Source organism: Phaeoacremonium minimum (genome assembly GCF_000392275.1).
Source record: "Phaeoacremonium minimum UCRPA7 unplaced genomic scaffold PA7_03_scaffold_27, whole genome shotgun sequence".
Classification (NCBI taxonomy): Eukaryota; Fungi; Ascomycota; class Sordariomycetes; order Togniniales; family Togniniaceae; genus Phaeoacremonium; species Phaeoacremonium minimum.
Window position 1 is genome coordinate 289050 of NW_006920934.1, and position 21161 is coordinate 310210.

At 49.6% G+C, this 21161-nt stretch overlaps 4 protein-coding genes across 4 annotated transcripts; 2 read left to right on the top strand and 2 right to left on the bottom strand.

Moving 5' to 3' along the window:
- Nucleotides 1-8935: 8935 nt before the first annotated feature.
- On the bottom strand, nucleotides 8936-9967 carry UCRPA7_387 (hypothetical protein; the record flags this gene model as incomplete). The annotated part of the gene is made up of 2 exons (XM_007912983.1): nucleotides 8936-9044; nucleotides 9471-9967. 2 exons carry the CDS (start codon nucleotides 9965-9967, stop codon nucleotides 8936-8938), a joined length of 606 nt encoding a protein of 201 aa, XP_007911174.1.
- A 742-nt stretch (nucleotides 9968-10709) lies between these two features.
- On the bottom strand, nucleotides 10710-11246 carry UCRPA7_388 (putative drap deaminase protein; the record flags this gene model as incomplete). The annotated part of the gene is made up of 1 exon (XM_007912984.1): nucleotides 10710-11246. The coding sequence occupies one exon, from the start codon at nucleotides 11244-11246 to the stop codon at nucleotides 10710-10712; it is 537 nt and encodes a 178-aa protein (XP_007911175.1).
- Nucleotides 11247-11845: 599 nt separating this feature from the next.
- On the top strand, nucleotides 11846-13101 carry UCRPA7_389 (putative nacht and wd domain protein; the record flags this gene model as incomplete). The annotated part of the gene is made up of 3 exons (XM_007912985.1): nucleotides 11846-11848; nucleotides 12245-12945; nucleotides 13008-13101. 3 exons carry the CDS (start codon nucleotides 11846-11848, stop codon nucleotides 13099-13101), a joined length of 798 nt encoding a protein of 265 aa, XP_007911176.1.
- Nucleotides 13102-18460: 5359 nt separating this feature from the next.
- On the top strand, nucleotides 18461-20175 carry UCRPA7_390 (putative elicitor protein; the record flags this gene model as incomplete). Its single annotated transcript, XM_007912986.1, has 5 exons — nucleotides 18461-18485; nucleotides 19023-19187; nucleotides 19295-19399; nucleotides 19462-19519; nucleotides 19578-20175. 5 exons carry the CDS (start codon nucleotides 18461-18463, stop codon nucleotides 20173-20175), a joined length of 951 nt encoding a protein of 316 aa, XP_007911177.1.
- Between the last annotated feature and the right edge of the window lie 986 nt (nucleotides 20176-21161).

Sequence of the window (21161 nt, forward strand, 5' to 3'; positions counted from 1 at the left end):
GTATCTGTATCTGTATCTGTATTTGAGTCTAAACCTTCATCTAACTTGATAGACCTTGTATCATCCTTTCGAGCATCAAGTCCTGGAGTCAGCGCAGCCAGAGTTGAAGTGGAACTTCTTGACAGTGAATCCTCCGCACTATCAGAATCAGTCAACTCTTATAAGTGTTAGCTTTTCCTATTCAAATATCACGCAGTCGTTACGAACCTGGCAGATTTGCGTCATTGAGGTCGGCGTCGAGCACAGTATGCACGAGACCTTCGATCACTCGACCTGTAACTGACCCCGATGCCGAACTGGTTATGCCGGTGCGGGAGTCGGGATGCCATGGATGCGGGTTGCGTCTTTGTTGGATCTGCTCAAGTGCCTCCTGGCGAATATCTTTGGCTAGGTTATTGAGGATATTTCTCTGCTGCACATACTGCCCGTCTTTGCTTCCATCTGGCAACAACGGGGGGCCCCAGTTGAGCCAGATCCTGAGATGCGACTCCGGCTCTACCGGCCTAGCAGGATGGTAGCGGAAATATAGCTGGCAGCAGTAGCACGCCAGCTTGCTACAGCCGACGTAACGGTCTCCGTCGGCCCACCTAAGACCCTTGCGATGGAAGTGTTCCAACACTTGCACTTCTGCGTGGACGCGGGGTTGGAAGTTATCATTTTCATACTGAAGTAAGATCCTTTTGTGAATATGGAGGTTGCGATCTAAGTCTGCCAGGTTGTTGCAAGTCTCCTTTAGTGTTGGGTCTTTGGACGAGAGCATGCGCTTGCAGATGGCGTCGAGTGTGGTTAGGTCGTCGGCCTGCGGCCGGGGAACAGACTCGAGAACGGGGATGGCGCGAATTTCAAACGGATTGATCAAGAGGTCCTCAAAGCGGCCAAGATGTTCAAACAAATGTTGGGGAATTCGAATGTGATCAGCGAGACGCCCTATAAAGTGTCTGACTTGGGCAAACGGAGACGATGATTCGCCATGCTGGTTGTGGTATATTCGGTCTTGACTCAAGCGCTGCAAAACTCCCATGTGATGCGACTTCCTCGACTGGTAAGCCAGTTCGCACAAAGTAAAAAGATCATGAGTTTCGGTGAAAGCTTGAAGCCAGTCCATCAGGTCAGAGTAGGCAGGAAGGTCCAGAGCGTTCAGACGACCAGTGCATGTTGCAATACGTCTGAACAGCAGACTTTTCTGTTTCTCGACTTTTGCAGTCGCAAATGAAATACATCTTGCAGTGAACTCTCGTCGGTTGATCTCTCTCTGGTTCTGATTGTTCGGAAGCAAGAGAACAGATTTCAGTTCGACCAGTACTGACTTCAGAAAAGGAACGATCTTCTCAGATGGGTCGGTGTTCGAGGCAGCCCAGTACACGAAATGCTCGGGCGTATCCTCTATTCCTATTGCTGCACAAGCAATACCTCCCTTGTCGTACTCGCAGAGAAAGGCGAGATCATCCCTGAACTGGCGGCGGACTCCTCGAAGACTAGAATCGAGTCTCTTCGTTGTAAAATCTCCCCGGATTGGTCCAAGAGCTTCCAAGAGGACTAGTGGTTCATAAAACCGACTGAGAAGTCGATTGTATGGATCAAGCCTAGGCCCTCCGACTCTGTGTGGGTGGGGGCTCGATATCGGTTCCTCGTAGGCGCCGTTATGAATAGCAGGAAAGGAAGACATGACGATTGCGATGACTTTGCGTGATGGTTGTAGTCTAAAGCATAGGGAGGAATGCAAATCATATGGATTGATGCTCTGCAGATTAAAATAATTGATATGCGCTATCAATACTATATACTCATTCTATTAGACTCAGACGAGGTTAGGTCTTTGGGGACGTCTCTCCCCGTGTAAGGCGGAACCAGGCCTAACATCCCCCTCACTTGGTCATTTTGGTAGAAGCGAAAGAGTTATTGGAAGCCACCGCTATCTGTGGCCAATAGAATCCTTCCCCCATTTGCGGCGCAACTAATAGAAGTAGGAGGCCCCTAGGCTGAAGGGTGATTGGTCATACAGGTCCAATCAGTGTTGTTTCGATGTGTGGTGGGCCGTAACTAACCAATATGTAGGCATGATTAGATCTGCACTTACGCCCCATTTCTTGGAGACGCAGACATGTAAGCCATGATCCAAGTTAATCCTTCTCTATGGATAGTTTGACCTGCGGGAGGCCCTGCCTTATCGATCAAGTGTCTGTCCATCGAGGCTCTATGGCAACATAATTCTAAGGCGTAAGATTCTGATATGTCGAACGTTCGAGAATCTGGTCTACCGCCTCTCTCTCTAACGAAGGAGAGTGTAGTCAACTGTGCCAGTAGGGTGGTTCATAAGAATGATTATGTAGGGCAGGCTACGATGTAGCATTATATAAACTCGGCCTTGCGAGATCTCTCCGTCCAGTCTTCCATATTCTTCTTTGGTCTCTAGACACGCTTTTATTGATACCACATCACTAGTTGCCTTGCCACAAAAACTCCACTCTATCTTATATCTTGTATATACGCTGAGGTGTCTTGGTCTTTCAGGCTTGTTCAACACCCCGATGTCCATCGGAAGTCCGAAGGATCAGATGCCTATATGGTCTGACAATGGCAGTGAATATTATCCTCTTGATGACAAAGTCATAAATTCTCCGAGGTTGCATAACCACCTTACTTTCTCGAACAATAGCGGAGAATTCAACCTTAACTCACCGGGCTCAGCGATGAGCCCTGAGGTACAATTCCATCATCAGGGTGGCTGCATTGACCCATCACTCTTGACATTGAGCCGGAACCAGAATATGAGTCTATAGACCATAGGAGGCCCATCGTCCATGTCAATGAACTCGGAAGGTAGCCGTCAAACTCCTGACGCCAACCATACTCCAGCTCGTCAGTTAGGTCCGCAAAGCCGCACCTTATGCTTTTCGAGAATATTTCCACTTACCAATCGAACAAGACTTTGAAATACAAAATAGCCGCATCGATTATATGACCAGTGGTCAAAGTCTTCCGTCTCCCAACAATAGTGGGGTGGGTACGTATGTAGATGCCCAGAAGGCCGTGCCAAGCACTTCTGCATCGGCTTCCGGCGCACTCATACCATGCCCGTACGCACACTCCAAACCAAAATGTCAGGGTAAAATGTTCTTCGAGCGTGATCTAGAGTGAGAATGCCTTATTTTCTAAAATCGACGCATTCAACTAATACCTAGGTATTGACCAGGAAACACCTGAGATACCATGAGCCAAGTGTCCCATGCTGCTATTGCATGAAGCTTTTTCCCACGAAAAAGGAGGTTGATCGTCACATGGCGTTGCAGCATCCATTATTAGCGCCAGAAAGGAAAGACCTGTCGGGAAGATGTGAAAATTGCAACAAAGAGTTTACACGAAAGGACAACGCTAGAAAACATGCAAAGTCACTACATGGGCGGTGAATGTATACTTGGGCATGGTAGTCATTTAGGGCTGCTCAGAGATTTGACTCTATTTTGATCTTTGTTCATTCAATCCTTGACATCCCGAGCCCTAGTCCCTTTTGTTCCTTGTACATGAACCACCACCTCTTCAAGGGAGGGGTTCTAGTGTTAGCTCCATTGCCACTCGATCCCAGACTTCGATTTCGCTCTTGTTCCATTTTTATGTGAGTCTATCAATGATATTGATAAAACCCTAGCTAGGTAGGTCGGTCTGCTCACGCTTTGTCAGACTAACTATAGCTTTATCTTGCGTAGGTCCGGCTGGCTTACCCAAAAGGTACTGCCCGAATATAGGAACAACGGTTGCAATAGTGGTGGAAAATCTCTGATTAATCAAAGCACCAGTCAATATAGGCATGGCGGGTTATAGACTCGTCTCATGGCCGTGATAACCGCAGGTATGAAGTGCATCGAGATAAAGTGAGCCATAGTTACATCTCAACCACGTCCCTCTTGTTGCGCTGGAAAGCCCCGCTAGGCAAACGTTAATAAATTCGGGCCAGATAATTGTTTGACTAGAATCAAGTAATTCAAGATAATCTCATATATACTTGTCTTTGATGGTTGAATACGTTGGTTATGCCCATCGTGTTGGATGAAGTCCTTGGAATGATCGTGACGTCGGGTAGAGAGCCGGATGATTCCAGAGGCTTTCTCGCCTCTGCTAACTTGGAAGTAGGGACTGCGATTTTCCTCACAGTTGTCGCAAAAGTTGCCGAGCCATGAGTACCTACCCAAAGTAAGAAGTAGGGTTCATTGTCAATCTTACTCCAGCGACATTTCCTACATCTCAATCTGACCACCAGCGAGTCACCAAGCGAAACATCACGGTCACGAAAAGATACGTGAAAATATCTGCCTTTTCTGTGGTGTGTCAAGGACAGGCACTAGGAAGCTAATCGCACGTGGCTGAGTTTCTAGAGTTCTTGAGGTGGTGATGTGGCTTGCATATAACCAATGAGCGAAGACAGTGGTGATATGCCATTTTCAGCTGAATCGGTCCAACAACCGCTTTCAAATGTTTGCGAATATTCATCTCCTCTGAATCATCGCAACTGTCTCGGACACAGGTTCGAATCATAGAAATGGATGAAGAATCAGCGACAGAGGCAAATGAAAAGAAGAATGTCCAAAATTCGAGAGATGTTGACCCAGCCGAGTTCTTTGTGCCTCATCCTCGGATGCTTGACATCACGCATCCTGGATTTAGCTCGGCTCTGTTAGTGTTCTGCGAGCAAATTTGGAACTACAGCATCTTTACTTGCTTGTCATCGGTTTTCTTTCCTTTGAGACTTGAAGTAGCTCATTGGATCTGCGACTCGATATTCCAGCCTCGCCTACGGATCCCAACCATACTCACATATTCAGTCTCTGCACTTGGCATCCTCAATAACGCCTTTCGAGAGCATCAATATCCGACAGATTTTGATCTTGCCAATTCGATCAGAATCAGCTCTGAATTTCGCAACCTAGTCATCTTCCTCTTCACCTCGATATCCTACGTTTTCTGCGTCAACTTGCTTGATCGCCATGCAGAGAAGTATTGGCGTGTCCTGGGACAAGTAAAGGGTCTCGTGTGTCGTGGTTATGGCATACCCGCTATCTTGCTTGGTCTCGCGCTTCCAGTCTGTGGATTTGAGACGGCAGCTGTTTTGCACCAATTCCACCGCCTCCTTACAGATGTCATTTGCTTTCCACTCCATTTACTGAGAATCCCAGAGGCCCTCATCAGATGTGGCAGTAACAAAGCAAAACACCTTCTGACTCGTTGGAGAGCCGCACGAGCATATCGGATTCTCAAGTCTCCACAACGGGCAAGCAAAAACTATGAGTACGGCACACTTTCCGAGACGGCCAAGGAGTTCCGACTTTTGAAAATTCAAGTCGGGATATTCTCGACATGCGAATTGGTGACTGTTCCTGGACCAGATGGTATAATACCAGCATACGAAGCTGTATCATGGAGATGGGACGGGCCAGAGAAATTGAAAACTCTCAGCATGAACGGAAAGATCCTAAATATCACCCAAAGAGTGTCTGAAATCATCCAAAAACTCACGCCCTTATACGGTAAAAGATATTTATGGATTGACTCTATCTGCATCAACCAAGACGATAATGGCGAAAAGTCATCTCAGATTCAGCTCATGTCACAACTTTACCGCAACGCGACTAGGGTCATTGCTTATCTTGGTGACGCTGATAATGCGTTTCTTATTCCCGGTTTTGTCGGTAGACTTGATGCTGCGGCCTTGCAGCGGATAGACCCGACTATATTCAAACAAACAGACCCGCTTGACCGATTTCCATACTCAAACGAAGTGCAAAATTGGACTGCACTTCAAGACTTATTTCGACATCCTTTCTGGTCGCGAATATGGATCATACAAGAGATCACTCTCGCGAAATCCGTGACTCTTCTGTACGGCACGAATTATCTGCAATTCGATCTTCTGTCTCGAGTAGCCCAAAGCTTCGTTACTGATAGCCCTGTGACTAGGGGACCAATCCTTTCTATGAACAACTTCTTCGGGGGAGACAGGCTAGCATGCTTACACGGAAGAATGAATGTCGCATTTCTAGCAATGGCGAGAGAGATATACTCGAGAAACAACGAGGTGCCCTTGTCACAAGTACTGCAACAGACCAGGGCGGCAGCAGCCACCGATGATCGAGATCGTCTCTACGGGCTTCAGGCCTTGGACCCGATCCTTCGGACGCCAGAGTTGACGCCAGACTATAATATCAGCGTTGAGAGATTGTATACAAAACTTGCGAGATACTCGTTAAAGAATGGCTCATTCTCCCTCTTTTGCTTGGCTGGCTTGGATGCAAAATCCTCGCTAGCTATTCCCTCTTGGGTTCCAGACCTGACATCTATCCCCACAAAGCAAGCAATTCACGATGCAGACTGCCAGTACTCTGTCGCGGGGACGACTACAGTTGCTATCGACGCTGGGGCCGATCAGGTTCTCTCAACGACAATCAAGCTCAGAGGCTTGGTTCTCGGCCGTCTTTTGAAGATAGATAGGAATAATTACTGGACAACCATCTTAGCACTTCCGGATGACGTACGTGAGGAAACTCTGCGAGGAGTTCTACGTGATGGGCATGGAACAGATCTACGGCCTGGACTACGTCAGTGGTTGGAATCCGTGGTGAGGATGGTCCGAGACGATTATGGCATGATTGGGTTGAAGAATTACAAGACCGGCGGACCACTCTTGGAAGCGGTTTTACGAACAATGATTGCTGACAGGGACAGCGTGGATTTCCCAGCATCAAGCAATATGATCGAGTTCATGTCAAGATATATCTCCTCATCCCTGGATGTTGATTTGACTGCAATTGGAGGTCGCGTTGCTGATAGCCCTCTGACGGCTGAAGACAACGCGAAAGCTATGAACTTGGGGAGTCTCTGGGTCAAAGCAACTGCTGGTAGACAGGTCGCTCTCACTGATACGGGGTATATGTGCCTTGTCCCCGAATCTGTTGAGTGCCGTGACACCGTTTGTGTCTTTCTAGGGTCAAAAGTCCCATATGTAATAAGAAAGATGAAGACCGATCATAGCTGGCAGTTGGTAGGAGAAGGATATGTGCATGGAATTATGGACGGAAAGAGTATTACTAATTTATTACTTGAGGAGAATATGCTTGAATGGATAGAACTACAATAGAAGGACTTCATTGTATCACGAACCAGGCTTCCTAAACACATGCCCAACTACCAATGGAGCAGTTTCTCCCACAGCAGGCCTTCGCATACGCATGGTCCGGAAGATTTGTCAATGAACGCCCGCCGAATCCCAAGTATTGAAGGAATGGTGCTATGCCCTCATCTGCTGGGATTTGTAAAGCTTGTTCCTGATAATGTGGGGAAAAGCTCTCATATTTGAATCGCTTTCCATGAGATGTTTTTTGCCAATATAACAGATTGCAGACGGAGCTTCTTCGGCTCACGAGACCTTAGCCAATGGGATGAGTCGGGTCAGTATGGCTGCCTTAAAATCACCTCTAGTCTGTACTCCAGGGTGATGACAGGGTAAGTAGGCTAACGCCATAGATATGTTGCCTGTTTTTGAATGGCAAGCGAAACTAGTGAATAGTTACATCATCTCAGTTTCATAATTTGCCTTAGCTCTTACCAATGGCCGTTCCAAGATTTATCGGCATGAGCGGCATACGGAAAGGGTGACTTGCAGAGTGTTAAAACGACAGAAGCCTATGTTGTTACATTAGTTGAATCTTCACTTGGCTCTGATAGAGCAAAGTGGTGAAGAGTCTTTATGTTCTCCTTAATAAGTCTGATAGCTCTGTACGAAACTTTAAGTATATTCAGTTTGCCATGAAACGCTGCGTCTAAGGTAGGGCGCAAACTACCTCTAAGATAGCTTAGCCCACGATAAGACAAGATTTTGCGCGCGTAGCGTTTCGCCTATCCATGGGAATACGAGAAAAGTGACTTCAGTATTTTCTGCAATGAAACTTTTCCGGCGAAATTGCCCCTCTTTACAGTGCCACGCAGCACAGTAGCGAGAGTTCCTCACTAAATTCCATTTGTCCTTGAATTTGCTTTATGGACTGATACTGTAGCACTGGGACGATTTACGTAATGCTAAACAGGTCGACATGGGCAACTTCTGAGTTGTATGTGATTCTTGACAGAAGCAATAACTTCGTAACCGTTAAAACTCATACTATAAAAGATTGCTTGACCCTGGGCACGGCCTTAAAGGAGCCTCACCGGATCCCTACTGTAGAAGGAACAGTGTTTATTGGCACTTGTACGACAAGTATAATCGTATAAACATTGGAATTTACTGCGTGAATCGGGTTAATGTGGTCTAAGACAACGGTTATTAGATCTTACTGTGTCACTATTGTGTCCTGTTCAGACCCAACTGAAGTAGCAAAACTCCTAATACATAAATGCATTAAAAATAAACCTTATATAATTCACACTTAACGCACCGTCCAGCACACATTATTTGAAAGGCAACTCAAAGACATTAACAGAGTCGATTTGGCCGCATTTAAGGATGCTGAACCGTCTATCTGCTTGATCGCTACTACGCTAACCAGGGTTTATAGGTCACTGTACGTCATCCATGCATACTTGGCTTTGACGGGCTCAAGAAAAACGCACGTGCTAGAGCCCTGCGTTGGCAGGATGGCCTCTTTCAGCCTCGTAGCGCATGCCTGCGCTGTTGGTATCGCAGAGGCTGGGTCTTGCACAGACTGGAGATCTGCACTGGGTCTTGTCGTGACGACGATATGATGGTGGTGCAACAGTAGCTTGATAAATCTAGGGAGGTTGGCATTAATGGGGGCATTTAGATCCTACACTAGTTGCGCTGGGAACTCCCGTACCGGAGGAGTATACAATGCAGAATACCATTAGACAATATCAGTCCAAGACTGTTGACAAACTGCCGTATCTGGGGATGACAATTCCAGCCGACTCGACATAAGTCCACAACCTCCTGCTAAGAGATGAGATTTGAAGACTCGACTTGTTTCGAAACCTGTGTCTGGTCGTCGCTCATGCAATCCTGGCCGTATCTCTGAACCAAATCCCTCATAACATCAAGCACCCTACCAATATCGTGAGCAGCTGGAGTGACATTTACTAGCAGTACTTACTGTGTGCGAAGTGTCTCATTCTCAACAAATAACGCTGAAACATGTGTATCAAATCGTCGGTCTCGCCGTTAGTGTGAATTTGAGAGAAGTGGTCCTTGTTATGGGCTGCCTCACAGTCTATAGAGATCCAGACGACCTTCAAAGTCCTCCTCGGGTACTGATATCTGGACAAAGGTGTTGTATGCAGATATGTATTCATCTCCGAATCTATTGCAGGCAGGTCGCCACTGGCCGAACTCATCTTCGGTTCTTCGTGTTAGCCGACGTAGTCTTGGCAGGAGTTTGACAGCGCACCTACATTCATTATGCGCAAAGAAGCAGCACGCATCAAAGACTAGAGGCAGCCCAGTATCCACGTCAATTCCTGAGTTCGCATACCAGAGATCTCCGTGGACTAGCGAAGGCTTCACGGTTCGACCATCGCTCTCGAGGGGTCGCAGGAGCCTCGGGATCACTCTCTCAAACAGGGCTTGAGACAGTACTTCAAGTTCCTCACTCGGCCCCTTTCTCTCGATCTCGAAGTCAAGCGCCTGCCTCATGCTCTTGGTGAAGAACTTCTCCCAACTGTCCTCCCACTCGACGAATTGCGGCAGGTTGCCGGCGTACGTGGTGACGTGGAAGCCGAACTTGCCGGTCGGGGAGACGCTTTTCTGGTGCAGCGTGGAAAGGAGAGCCGCGAACTTATGGGGCTCGGGCATGTCTTCTATCATCTCGCGGAATTCGCAGAGGAAGAAGCAGGTGTCCGAGAGGCTCGTATACGCACCCCACGCGATGGGCGTCGGCACGAACTCGGGTACGACGTCGTGGGCGGCTCTCATCGACTCGAATTCGGCCATGACCATATTCCTGCCGCATTCTTTGGAGAGGACCTTCATAAAGAAGGACTGCTCCGACCAGTGCTGGCCCAAAAACTAACGCCATGGTGTTCTGTAGTCAACACCTGGCATCCTTCGGGAAGAACTTGTGACGCGGGTTGTCGTCAGCATTTCTCTAGCAGTCTCCTTGATTACCGCCATCGGCTGCCTACCCTTAAGCACACTGGGATCGACCTTGGCAGTGTCCCCTCCAAATTCGAGGCCGTTTGCACCTTCGTAATTCATTATCTATCACTACGAGGCAATATTGAAATTGCAGGCTTTTCGCGAAGGGGCCGAGTTAAAAAGTTCCATGACCGCGGAGAGCAAGGACACGAAGTCTGCTTCTCGCGAGGCTCCAATTGCTTTTGAATGAGAAAGGAGAGCTAATCACACAGAGCCACCGAAGTAAGCGCCACCGTAAGTCCAGCGCCAATTCATGGGTCTCCGAACCAGTCACATAGCGAATCACGAGAACGTGTTTATATATATATATTTAGCGCCGGGCGGTTCCAGCGGCCCGCTCCCGAACGGTCTTCCTACCGCCTGTTCCGGTTTGTTTCATCCTCTTCTTGGACTTCACGCCAACAAGTTCGGAATACATTGGCGAACCGTCACACTGGAATGGCAACATGAAACGAGCAGGTTAGGTAGTTGTGCGCAGGATTCTTTTCTCTTGCCGGCACGAAAGGCCCTCAGTGTCTACAAGACCACCACAATCTCACCTTTTCGCTCCGGGGGAAGACGAGGCGGGGGCCGTGCTTCAGTGGCCAGCCATGGAGACCTCCGTTATCTTTTCCTTCCAGTGGTCCACCGGAAACACGACCTTGACACCGTTGGCTTCGAGCCTTTGCTGTCCGTCGTTGTTGGCGATGAACGTCCCGGGCTCCTTTATCCCCACGTAGACGATCTTGATGGCGCCCTCGAGTCGCAGGATCCGAGTCACGCAGGTCATGTTACCGCTTAATCGCTCATTGCACGGCTCCATCGTAGTGTACAGCACCGTATTGGCGGGCAGGACTTCTCTGATGCGCTCCTCCGGGAGATTGTGTTTGTCGGCTATCTTGATGAAGCAGCACTGCTCAGCATGTGTTGTCCCAGGGTCTCCCTTGTAGTCCCGCGGATACTCCAGTGAGTATCCGGTCGACAGGACCTCGCCCTTGTCGGCGTCGACAAGTGCTGCCCCAACGCAGAATTTGTTGGAGGCCGGCGGGGACTTGCGCGCCTGCTCCAGCGCGTAGTCCATGAAGGCCTCGTGGTCGTCCACGGCGAAGGTTGGATGGCCGGACTGGGATTCCATATGGTAGCTGGATGGCCTGCCGAACTCTAAAGGCTTCCGCCGGTTCGTTTTGCAAAGAGATCGACGCAGCGACAGAGGTGGATGAGGTGATGTAGAGACCGTCTGCAAGCCAAAGCACTGCGGAGCACGAATTTAGGGATGCGGGCGTCCTTCCAGCTTGACTCCAAATCGGCCGACAGCGGTGGGCTATTGGAGCGCATACAGAATGTAAGGTAGGTAATTACCTACCTACCTAGGTAGTCGGATAGCCCGTACAGGTACCTGGATACAACCAATTGCCTGTTTTGCCTCTTGACACGAGGAGAGAGAGGTGGTGTCAGGGGTCCTAGCCCTGCAGGAGGGCGGGACGGGCCTAGCTCTTCGCTTGCTTGCAGGTCCCCTACGTATCTACTTAGATAGTCAGGTAGTGGGAGAGTCGTCATGCATCGCCAACATTCCCATCCGTTCTCATCCTACCAGACGATGGACAGCTCATCCTCTTCTCCGGACGAGTGTCTTGGTCGATGATGACAGGAATGGGAAACTGAAGGCCAAACATTACCAACCGAGCTTTCGGTCCAGCCCGCATCTCCAGAGATCCTGCGGGGGTCTTCGGCAAAATGGTGTGTGTGGTATCTAGGCACTGTGCTATGCGGTAGTCTACTGTACCAACTTCTGTTCCATCTGTCCTGACATTCGGTGTCCTTTACTGATTATGAGACCGTCCGCAGTTCCTTCGGAAAAACCGGCGCTTAGAGTCCGACATATCCTCAGACGATGCTTCAATTGACCGAATCTCGACAGCGGGATCGACGAGCTCATCTACGCATGTAACATCCCGCAGCAGGAATTCTGCAGCCGTGGACGATGGCGGGGGGAATCCGAAGGGCCCGCTCGGCTTGACCCTGTTACACTCTCCGTCAAAGCCCCAGATCGATTTTATATTTGTTCATGGCTTGGGGGGCGGCTCAAGGAAGACATGGAGCAAAACCGCGCTGCTGTCCCACTACTGGCCACAGGAATGGTTGCCGAAGGACCCAGCGTTCAAGAACGTGCGAATTCATACTTACGGATATGACTCGGACTACCTGAAAGGCAAGGATGACTGCCTGAACATTCATCACATTGGTAAAGCATTCCTGGGAGAGATCAGCACGTCGCCTCATCTTGCTGGCTCCCGAACGCACATCGTGGCCATTGGACATAGCATGGGAGGCCTGGTCATAAAGAAGGCATACATATTGGCTAAGCAGGAAGCTGCCCACAATACCCTAGCGAGTCGGATCGCCGCTATCTATTTCCTAGCCACGCCGCATCGCGGTGCCGACTCTGCCAAGACGTTGAAAAGTCTTCTCAGAGTTGTCTACGACCGCGCTTACGTTGGCGATCTCGAGCGGAATTCGGGTGCCATCCAGGTCATTAACGATGAATTCCGGCATGTTTCGAAACCGCTCGAGCTTTGGTCCTTTTATGAAACTCAGACCATGAACTTATTCGGCTCCACAATCGTGGATCCCGAGTCCGCGGTCCTAGGGTATAGTGAGGAGAAGCAGATGCCAATGAATGCTGATCACCGTTCAATATGCAAGTTCGAGACCCAGTTCGATGCCAACTATATCATTTTGCGGAACGCCCTTGCTTCAACCGTGACCATGATCACCGAAACGATTCCAGGTCTGGAGCTCAAGGAAAACCGTAATCAGATCAAGGACGTCAGAAAGTATCTGGGGATCTCAGAAGCTCCTGATGATGACTTACTCACTGTGAATGCGACTCGACTAGCGGGATCGTGCCACTGGCTCGCCACCATGGAGAACTATGTAGCTTGGAGGGACGGTCGATCGAAAGACAACAAGATACTTTGGATCAATGGTAAACCGGCGGTTGGTAAATCTGTCCTTGCTGGTTATGTCATTGAAACCCTCCAGGAATCCGGACAACCGTGCAGCTACTTCTTCTTCAAGCACGGCCACCAATCGAAGTCAAGCTTGAGCGTCTGCCTTCGGTCCTTGGCGTTCCAGATGGCCAGCACGAATGCCGAAGCACGCAACACCATTCTAGGGCTGGAGGCTGATGATGTTCGATTGGAACATGCTGATGCGCGAACTCTGTGGAGAATGCTATTTTTGCATGGAATTTTCCAGTCACACATGTCCCCCAGTTATTGGATCATCGATGCACTAGACGAATGCTCGAACCCTTCCGTTCTATTTGATTTTATCTTCTCCAAGATGGACGATTCGGTGCCCTTGAGGATCCTTGTCACTAGTCGCAATACGGGCTACTTAGACCAGTGTTTCGCAAGACTCCAACCCAACAAGATAGATTCACTATCCGTAACGGTCGCAGACACGCTGCCAGATATCAAACGCGTAGTTGAAAACAGGATCGAGACCTTGACCATCGTCGGGGAAAAGGATCAAATACTGCTAACGGAGACAATCTTGAGCAAATCCAGAGGCTCGTTTCTGTGGACGATCTTGGTTCTTGAAGAAATTATGCGCTGTTACAGCAAGAAAGAAATTGACCAAGTCTTGGAAGACATACCAAAAGGCATGGCAGCTTTGTACCAGCGAACCCTGCACCAAATGTCGCAAGTTACGCGTGGGAAAGAACTTGCCAAGGCCATTCTCTTATGGACGCTATATTCAACTAGGCCCATGACCATCGCTGAGCTCAGCTGCGCTCTGAAATTGGACCTTGATGACACCTTCCCAAAGTTAAAGGAAAGCATCACAGCTCTGTGTGGACAGCTGGTAAACGTGGACAAGCTTGGGAGGGTTCAGATGGTACATGAAACTGCAAGGGAATTCCTCTTGGATGCAAGCCTTGAGTCAGAATTTGCCGTCGACAAACTCCGCGCACATACACAAATAGCGAGGATATGCCTTGATTATCTCACCGGCGAGGAAATGAAACCTCCAAGAGCCAAACGGCGCACTACGGCTACAAGACGAGCAGACTTTGCCGACTACGCATGCACTGCATATTCCTATCATCTTGCCCGAGCTGATCCATTGAACACAGATCTGTTCCACAGCCTAATACAATTCCTGAAGTCAAACATTCTTACCTGGATCGAGATAATCGCTACTTCTCACAATCTCCACCAACTCATACATACCTCCAAGCATCTCAAAACTTATGCCGATGTGTGTTCGGTTGAACGGTCGCCTCTGGATCCTAGGATGCAAGTGCTTCAGCAGTGGACGGTGGACCTTGCTCGGATTGCTGCGAAGTTCGCAACCGCGCTCAGCGCGTCTCCATCCGCGATATACTGGCTGATCCCCCCCTTTTGTCCGTCCAGCTCCATGATATCCCGCATTAACAATCAAGGTCGAAGACTTACGGTTCTCGGTGGCATAAGTGAGCAGTGGGATGATAGATTATTATGTCTCAGTCCCCAGGAAGGCCAACCAAGTGCCTTATGCTATGGAGATGAACACCTAGCCATAGGTTTCATGGCAGGAACTGTTATGTTGTACTCCGCTACATCCTACCAAGAGCACAAAACCCTCGATCACGGGGAAGCCGTCAAACTTATCAGATTTGGTAGCTACTCTGATCGTGTGGCGACCTGTGGTATGAAAACGATAAAGGTGTGGGACACCAAAAGCGGTGATGAGCTATTCAAGTTTGGGACCTCTCAACGCCCGCTCGACATGGTTCTTGGAAAAACCAAACTCATGATTGCAAGCCACAAGAACTATATATCCAACTGGCTGCTGGGAAAAGACGCCATCCTAGATAGCGAATTGCCGTGGAGCGATTCACCGGAGCCGAATATTACCCCCTTACGTCGGGTCCCGTGTGCGCTTACGATATCTCTTGCCCATCAGCTCCTTGCCGTGGCATACAGTGGACGACCTATCACACTGTGGGACTTGGAAGAGAATGCATACTTCGGCAGCTGTGGGAAGAAGTTGTCCAACGGCGAGACAAGCACCCATGTTGTCGTCGCCCTCGCATTCAATCCCAACTCAAGTGTGGGATTGCTCGCTGCGGCATACCTTGATGGTGATCTCGCCCTTATTGACCCTTTTTCCGATGAGCAGCTAGAATGCTTCCGTGCCAACTGCCAGACCCTCTCTCCAAGTCCAAATGGCCGCTTGCTCGCTGCGGGAGCTGCAGATGGAGTCATTCATATCTATGAGTTCCATACATTGAAGCTATTGTATAGAGTGACATCGGCCAAGTCCTACATCAGACAGCTTAGTTTTTCCAGGGACAGTCTACGCTTTGCGGACATCCGCGGCTCGCAGTGTACCGTCTGGGAACCCGCAACAGGGTTGCGGGATACTCTGAGCGACGATAGCAGCGGCACAACCTCGGCTTCGATTGTGGACGTCGTTGCTTTGGATGCGCAAGTCAAAATCACCGCAATGAAGATGCATCCTGGCGAGGAAGTGGTCTTTTGTGGGAGAGACGACGGAGCGATCCTTTTGTACACTCGCCGTACGGCATCGTGTGCACGCATGCTCTACAGTCACAAGTCGTCAATACGGCTTCTCCAATGGTATTCCGAGAGGGAAGCGCTCCTTAGTGTCGATTCCTCCAACAGGATCTTTCTCCGCAGGGTCCAGAAGTCGCCTACCGGAGAATGGCTTGCTGACTCTGACATGCTTTTCCAATACCATCTTGAATCTGATCTTGCCATTGTCGATGTTCTTATAGGAGGCGAGGTTGGCAAGTTCATCGTGTCGACCCGAGACTCAGACTATCGTTTCACCTTGGATGGCAATGAAGAGATCAAACGAGAACATAAGGGCAAGTCGGGCATTCACAAATGGACTCCCCACCCAATGTCGCCGCTACACGCCATGTGCATTCATCACAATCAAATCCAAATCTACTGCTGGGAGAACTGGTCGCAGGTCCAGACTATTTCGTTATCCGTAGACAACGAAATGAGTCACTTCAAAAGCTTACATGCCTATTCTGTAGGCCAAGACCATCAGATACTACTAGAGCTCTCGAGCCAAGATGGATCAACTAAGACTAAAGGCCTTGTCGTTCTGGAAGCAACCTTTGTCGCTTTGAATATTAATGACGGCGTGTATAAGAAGGGTGGAGTTCATAGTGTAACAGCAGCGCAGGATATCAGTGAGGCAAGGAGAAAAAGTGGCACAGCATCGCTTGCCATCTCTCTGCCAGTGTTGGGCAATCAACCTACAATCTTGGCACGATATATCTCGCATGTAATTGGAGTTAACACACAAAGGAGACTCGTCTTTATTGACCACTCTTCTTGGGTATGCTCTTGTGATCTCAGAGCGGGCGAACTCCGTGCCAAGAACGACCGATCGCCGTCTTACATCGAGTATTTCAGGCATTTCTTTATTCCGTACGACTGCTTTGCAGGAATGAGAGGCATTGTCTGCGCCTTGGCGCAGGAAGATGTGTTATTCGCCCGGGGCGGCGAGTTGATGGTCATTCGGGGTTATTCCAAGCACATTGAGAAAATAATTGTGGAAGAGAAATGATCTCAGTGGTACATATCAGTGGTACTAGTCTTTATAACATGCTTATTCTCAACTGGTGAAATCTCATTTTATCACCCAGATCACCCAGAGAGCCCCAGGCTCACCCAAAACAGCTAAAGTTGCACTTGAGGAGGTCGGTACCGATTTTACGTACTTCAAGCAGGCGGACGTCTCTGCTAGGATCTATTCTAGGATATGGAAAATTGACATTCCACTGATGATCCATGGGTGCTTGTGGTTGCTTGACCGGCTTGCGATGCTTCAACTGATGCCTGAGCTTCGGCCAAAAGCCGTGCGGCGATTTGGATGATGACGAGCTCATACGGCGGCAGTGCGGTAGGCAAACAGAGAACTTGCGAATATGAAGCCGCGCGGGCAATAAAAATAATATATGAAGTTATATTTCCTACTGTATCAACGGCCCAAGAGCATGAGGCTGCGTTATCTCGGCTTCCAAGATCGAAGGTCAGGCTGCAGTTGTTTGGGCCTGAGGACGAGAACAAGCCGACTGGCTTGAGTTAGCCGCGCTCACGGGGGAAGATGGCTTGGTGGCTTTGGTTGTAGAGCATTCTGACTCTGCATATACATAATGGTTATAGCTTGTCTCAATTTTGACAATCTGGCAAATAGAATGCAAATGTCTCGTCAACTTGCTTGAGCGTATTATACGCCAAATACTATCAAGCACCAACTCCACTTATTCTGTATACAATATGGGCTTGGACCTTGACTGACTCGCTCCTTAGATTGACTAGGGAGGAAGGGTAACCTGGAAGGATTGGGTGCAAACTCTCTGGCATGATTGGTCGAGTGCGTCACTGGAGATGAAGCATGGTAGAACAATGGTTTTGAGGGCGAGAATGTCGCACCTGGGCATTCTTATTCGTGATGGGAAGCCAAGTCACTGGCTATGTGTTTCTACTTCTATCATGAAGCACCGCTTTGGCCTAAAGGCTATTCAAGATGATTAATACGATACTCATCATAGAATTAGGGCTTTTGTGACGTTAGACCATGGGGAATGCCTGCATCGCCGGCGGCCAGCAAACTCAATGCAAACGGAATGCTAAGGAGAAAAGTGTTTGACAGGCTTTCCAAAGTAAAAAAATACTTTGACGATTAACTTTTGCGGGGTGTCTCGGAGCAATTGAGGCTTGAGCCCCTCATCATGCTTCATCTGGATAGTGGCTCGCCGATTCAGGGCAAGGCCTCGGCCATAGTATCGCATCACGAGGCAGGAGCTCCGTGCAGCATGATGCACAGATCCTATTGTTAAGCCTTTCTCACGCATCTGATGCTCATGATTTGGCTGCTTATCAAAATAGGAATCTCCAGAATCTAATGAAGATGGTGATTATAGCAATTGATACTCGGAGGAGATGAAGCTCGTTCTTGCCGTATTCCGCTCTCTCCAAAGCTCTGAACCCTAAGGTGGAAGGCACGAAATGTCGAAAATTAATTTTTGGGTCCAGGGAGCCAAATTCGTGTTGGTAAATTGTTAAGCGAAGCCGCGGCGTGAGATCCGGCAGAAAACCTAAGGCAAAGGAGAGAAGGGGAAAGAGAAAGAGGAGCTGCGCTATACCGTTAGTTTCTAGTGGTTGCTAAGGTACTGTGCAGTGCTGCACCTACGGCAGCAGGGTAGGTGGCACCCCTCCTCCTCTTGAATGCTTGCAGCTGTCCTACAGGCTACAGGCTACAGCATGGTGAGGTAAGGTGCTAAGGTTAGGTAGTGTGTGTGGCCCGTGCCAGCTGATGCTCTGTGTGCGTGCCTGTGTGGGTGTGTGAAGGGTTCCAAATCCGTCAGTTGGACCCAAATATCCTCAACCTCGCAAACCAGCGACCTTCCCCCAAAACCAATCCCCGACGATTCTACCAAAGCGAAGAGGACGTGTCCACCCCAGGCATATCTTCCTCCTCCCTTTTTCCATCCTCCTCATCTTGGACTATTTTGGCGCCCCTGAACTCACGCCTTCCTGAAAGGCGAACAGCCAGGCGACAAGATGTCGGTCGCCTCAAAGGTATGTGTCAAATTTTATGCGAAACCCCGTCGTCACAAAAGCTCTTTTCCCGCTCCCCGGAACAGCCACGCTGGCTGCTCGACGCCATCGTCACCCGGCCGCCCTCGGTCCAATCCGTCCTCATTGCATTATTTCAAATGTTCTCGTCATGATATTGCGGGCACAAAGCTGACTCACTTGGATTGCAGAACCTTTTTGCCCTCCTCGGTAATTGCTCCTCGGCCGATTGAGAAGAGCTCTGCTCTCTCTGCTTTTGCGGTTCCTGAACAATGTATTGACGAGTACTGTGTCTATAGGCAACGATGAGGGAGATGACACTCCCGCCGCGCCGGTGAAGACCGTGGACAAGACATCTACCCACACCGTCAAGCGCAACACCGATGGCGCGGCCCCGGCTGCTAAGACTGCTGCTCCGGCTACCGGTGGCCGTCGAGGCGGTGCCTACTCTGGCAACGAAGCTGGTATGTTTGGGACTCGGCCGGGATCTTCCATCAAATGCCTTTTGGGGGAAGATATTCAGCTGGCACTCCTTTGCGCATCAGTATCTAAGCTAACGATTCTTGAACAGCTTTCCGGGATCGCCAGGCCGGCAGTGACCGCAACCGTGGCAAGTCCACTGACGATGCCCCTCGCGGAGGACCCCGAGGTGGCCGCGGAGCTCGCGGCCGTGGAGGTACGTTTAATTATGGTGAAGGGATGAGGCTTGTCTATCATTGTCTAACCTTTCGTCATTAGGTCGTGGCGGTGGATACAGCCGTGACCGCGATGACCGGCATACTAAGGGCCCGGCCAGGTGAGTTTATCTCAATCCTTCAGCAGTCTCTCATCAATCCCACTGACCAATGTTGTAGCGGCTCCGACAAGCAGGCTGCCCAGTCATGGGGTGCTACTGAAGGCGATGCCGAGCTAAAGGATGAGCAAGCCGGAGAGGAGATCGCCAAGACCGAGCAGAAGGATGCTGCCGCCGAGGGTGATGCGGATGAGACCCCCGCCGAGCCCGAGGAGAAGCACATCTCCTATGCTGACTACCTCGCCCAGCTGGCCGAGAAGAAGCTGGCCCTGTCCGGCGATCTTGCTCCTCGCAAGGCCAACGAGGGCTCCAAGTCCGACAAGAAGTGGGCCGACGCGAAGCCTCTCGTCAAGGATGAGGATGATGACTTCATTGCCGGCTCCTCAGGCAAGGCCAAGCGCGAGCGCGAGCGCAAGACCAAGCAGTTCGTCGAGATCGAGAACCGCTTCATCGAGTCCGAGCGTCCTCGTGGCGGTCGTGGAGGCCGCGGCGGCGGTGCCGGCCGAGGTGGTGAGCGTGGTGACCGTCGTGGAGGCGACCGTGGTGGTCGTGGCCGCGGTGGTGGTGACCGTGGCGAGTTCCGCGGTGGCCGAGGTGGTCGCGATAACACCGCCATCAACACCAAGGACACCAGCGCTTTCCCCAGCCTGGGTGCATAAACTCGCACCCCTCATCATCTGACCCGACTTGACGGTTGGCATACTATTCAACAGTATAAGCCAAACTCGTCCATGGTGTGTCTCGGGTATAAACCATGGTGGTAGTAATTGCTGAAGTTAAAATGGATTATATTTGGGTTTGATAGTTTAGGAGAGGAAAGAGTGTGTTCCTGTCCCTCTCGGACTCTTCGAGTACGCCTCATACAGATCCTAGGTATCTCTGCTGGCCTGCTATCTCATGGTTGGCAAGCCCAAAAAGCACAAAACGGTTGTTTTCGATCTTCTTTCCTAGAAAAAAAAAAATTGGTCTCATATCTCTCAAAAGAAATGTGGTCTCTTTTCCTCTTTGACCTTGTTTTTTTCCCGAGCATGGTGGGGAAAATGAAATGGCATGGCTGCGAGGGGAGCACAAGGGCTCTGGGCTTTTCTCCATGGTGGCCATCTTCTCTGACTACAAGTTCTTGTACTGCTAGAAAAACTCGGTTGATTTTGATCTTTTTACTTTACTGCTTCGAGCCTGTCGGCTCTTGATCGCTATGTGATATGACGCCGTGATCTACAGATTCCAGGGGCTGTGGATGTATCCAATCCTGCCTTGACTTATCCCGGTACAAATATTGCTGGATACTCTCAGCAGAATTCTAAGATGGGTTGATTGTAAGTGTCTTACTCCCCAAGGCAATCATTCTTGTTCATTGTAGTTCAATTCAGCTCCTTTGTCACCTTGTCTACCCCTGACCAACTTGGCGGCCGAGTATGTTCAAAGCCAAAACCAGCTCCGAGGACGTACAACAAAGGGATGGAACTCCTCACATATCAAGACAAAGCCATTGTGATTTGATTTCTAATTGTCTAGGTGTCGAGATGAGTATATAATATAGACAAGTCGGGTTCTAGCTCTTGAGTTTTCATAGCATGCCTTCTGTCCACCGACAGACGAATCTCAGTGTTCAACTCTTTGCAACTTTACTGAGGGGCCATTCGCT